Source organism: Charadrius vociferus, unplaced genomic scaffold (assembly GCF_000708025.1).
Source record: "Charadrius vociferus isolate BGI_N301 unplaced genomic scaffold, ASM70802v2 scaffold1324, whole genome shotgun sequence".
NCBI lineage: Eukaryota > Metazoa > Chordata > Aves > Charadriiformes > Charadriidae > Charadrius > Charadrius vociferus.
The window spans coordinates 122817-124840 of record NW_009647862.1 but is presented as its reverse complement, the minus strand read 5'-3'; the positions used below and the strand labels follow the sequence as shown (position 1 = coordinate 124840).

General features: G+C 68.2%; 1 protein-coding gene across 1 annotated transcript in view; it reads right to left on the bottom strand.

Annotated features, from left to right (window-relative positions):
- Positions 1-168: 168 nt before the first annotated feature.
- The window catches only part of LOC104284689 (serine incorporator 4-like), a gene marked incomplete at its 3' end in the record, with an annotated part of 8538 nt that continues 6682 nt past the window's right edge, over positions 169-2024 (bottom strand). Inside the window, exons 12-17 of the mRNA XM_009883050.1 lie at positions 1756-1824; positions 1540-1621; positions 1159-1317; positions 700-789; positions 387-599; positions 169-300 (exon numbers count right to left, since the gene is read on the bottom strand). Of these exons, the coding sequence (XP_009881352.1) occupies positions 169-300; positions 387-599; positions 700-789; positions 1159-1317; positions 1540-1621; positions 1756-1824 (745 nt within the window). The remainder of the gene's footprint in view (positions 301-386; positions 600-699; positions 790-1158; positions 1318-1539; positions 1622-1755; positions 1825-2024) is intronic.

The following is a 2024-nucleotide window of genomic DNA, read 5'->3' as shown; positions in this document are numbered from 1 at the left end:
CCCGCCTCCTCCGGCAGCTGCAGAGCTCTGCTGCACACCGGCTGCCTCCCGTCACGCCTGCGCTGTGCCTGGGAGCCGAGTGCGGTTCCAGCCCCGAGAGCAGAGGAAGCCCCAGGGCTCCTGCCCCTCTCCATGGGGGCTGCGTGCCTGTCAGACCCTTCCCACTACCTTGATGTCCTCAATCCACTGGCGGACGCTGAGGAAGCTGCTCGGGGAGCTGATGTCGTAGAGGAGCAGCACACCGTGGGCTTTGCGGAAGTAGGACTGGGTGATGCTCCGGTACCTGGGGACGGGGGTGTGCTGCGGGGTCCCAGATCTGTAATGTGGTTTGCTCCCCGTCCACCAGTAGCTGCTTTATCTGGAAGTCCACCCCTGCCAGGAGGGACAGTCAGGCGCTGCTCCTGTGCCTCGGCCCCAGCCAGGGCAGCGAGGGTGCTTGGGGAGGTGGGGGGCGTACCAAGGGTGCTGGAGATTTCTCCTCGGAACTCGTTTGTGCAGAGGCGCAGCAGGAAGCTGGACTTCCCTGTGCCCCCATCGCCTGCCAGCCCCAGCCGGTACATGGGGCAGGGGGGCGCAGGTTCCTCTCTCCTCTCCCACCCCTGGTGAGACAAGCGTCAGTGGGGGGCTGGCATGGGGTGTGGGGGTGCCCTGGCTCCCCCCAGCCCAGCCCTTTGCACTGGGTGGGGAGTTGCCGGTTACCTCCGGTGCAAAGGCGGGAAGCTTCCTCTTGCTGAAGCACCTAGCAGAGCAGGGGTGTCCCTCTGCCTCGCCTGTTGGAGGGCTGGGGGTCTGTTGGGTGACAGACACCACGGTGAGGGGCCTGAGCATGGGAGCTGCAGGCAGGCAGAGCTGTGTCCCTCTTCCCAGCTCAGGGCACTGCGCCAGGCGCAGATCCCTCACCTCAGTGCCCCAGCGGGGGCTGGGAGGGGACCTATCCTCTGAGCTATGGCTGCCTGCACTGCTGAGTGAGGAGGCTGTGTCCGTGCTGGATGCTGAGCTCCATCGCTGCCTGAGGTCAGCGCTGCTGTGGCCCAGGTCTCCATTTCCCCAGGAGAGCTGGGGGTGCAGGGAGTTGTGCTCCCCACTCCTGTGCCGGAGGGCAGTGCCCAGGGAGGGGGGTCCCCAGCCAGTGCTGCCCCTCCACCCTCTATCACTCACCTGCTGTGGGTGCCCTCTGGGCAGGCGGTGAGGGGGCTGCGTGACCGCGTAGCGGGGCATGGCTGCAGGGGAGAAGGTGTTCAGCATGGAGGCACCGTGTGTGGAGGTGAGGCAGAACCCGTAGAAGGGGGGCTCTGTGGCTTCCAGCGCCAGGGGCTCCTGCAGGTCCCAGAGTCCTGGCAGCTGCCCGTGTACTGTGTCCCCCCGAGGCAGGGTTGCAGGCAGGGCAGGTGAAGGCAGCGGAGCCAGCTTGCCCCTGCACCCCGCGGGGGTGGCCAGCGCCCAGTGTCCCTTCACCCCCTGCCCAGGGGGGTGCTGGACATGGCCCTCCCCTCCTGCACCGGTGCCAGCCCCGCGCTCCGCAGCTGCTGCAGGGCTCACCACTCGCGGGTCCGCATGTGAGCTGCGCAGCAGGGCTGAGCGCAGGCTGACGTTGCTCTCACAGAGGGTCCTGTTCATCGTCCTGGCGGGATGGAGCAGCCTGAGGCCCGTGGGCAGCAGAGGACCAACCCCGGGGAGGGCCATACGCACAGCAATGGCACCCCCACACCCCAGGCAGGAGCACTTCCCCGGCTGCCCAGCCAAGCTCGGACATACTGCAGCATCCTGACGTAGCTGGCGAACGCCAGGTCCTCCTCCGCCATCTCCCGCAGGGCCAGCTGCTCCCTGCAGGGACACGGCGTCCTCACCTCAGGGCCCACACTGGGCCTGGCGCCCTGGGCTGGCAGAGGGGCTGCACCCCTGCACCTGGGGCGGCAGAGGTGCCGGGACAGCCAGGGAGCCCCAAGGACACCCAGCGTCACAGGGCTTGCCAGCAGCAGGCCTGGAGGGACGTGCCAGCAGCTCTGGGCAGGCGTCCTGGCCGC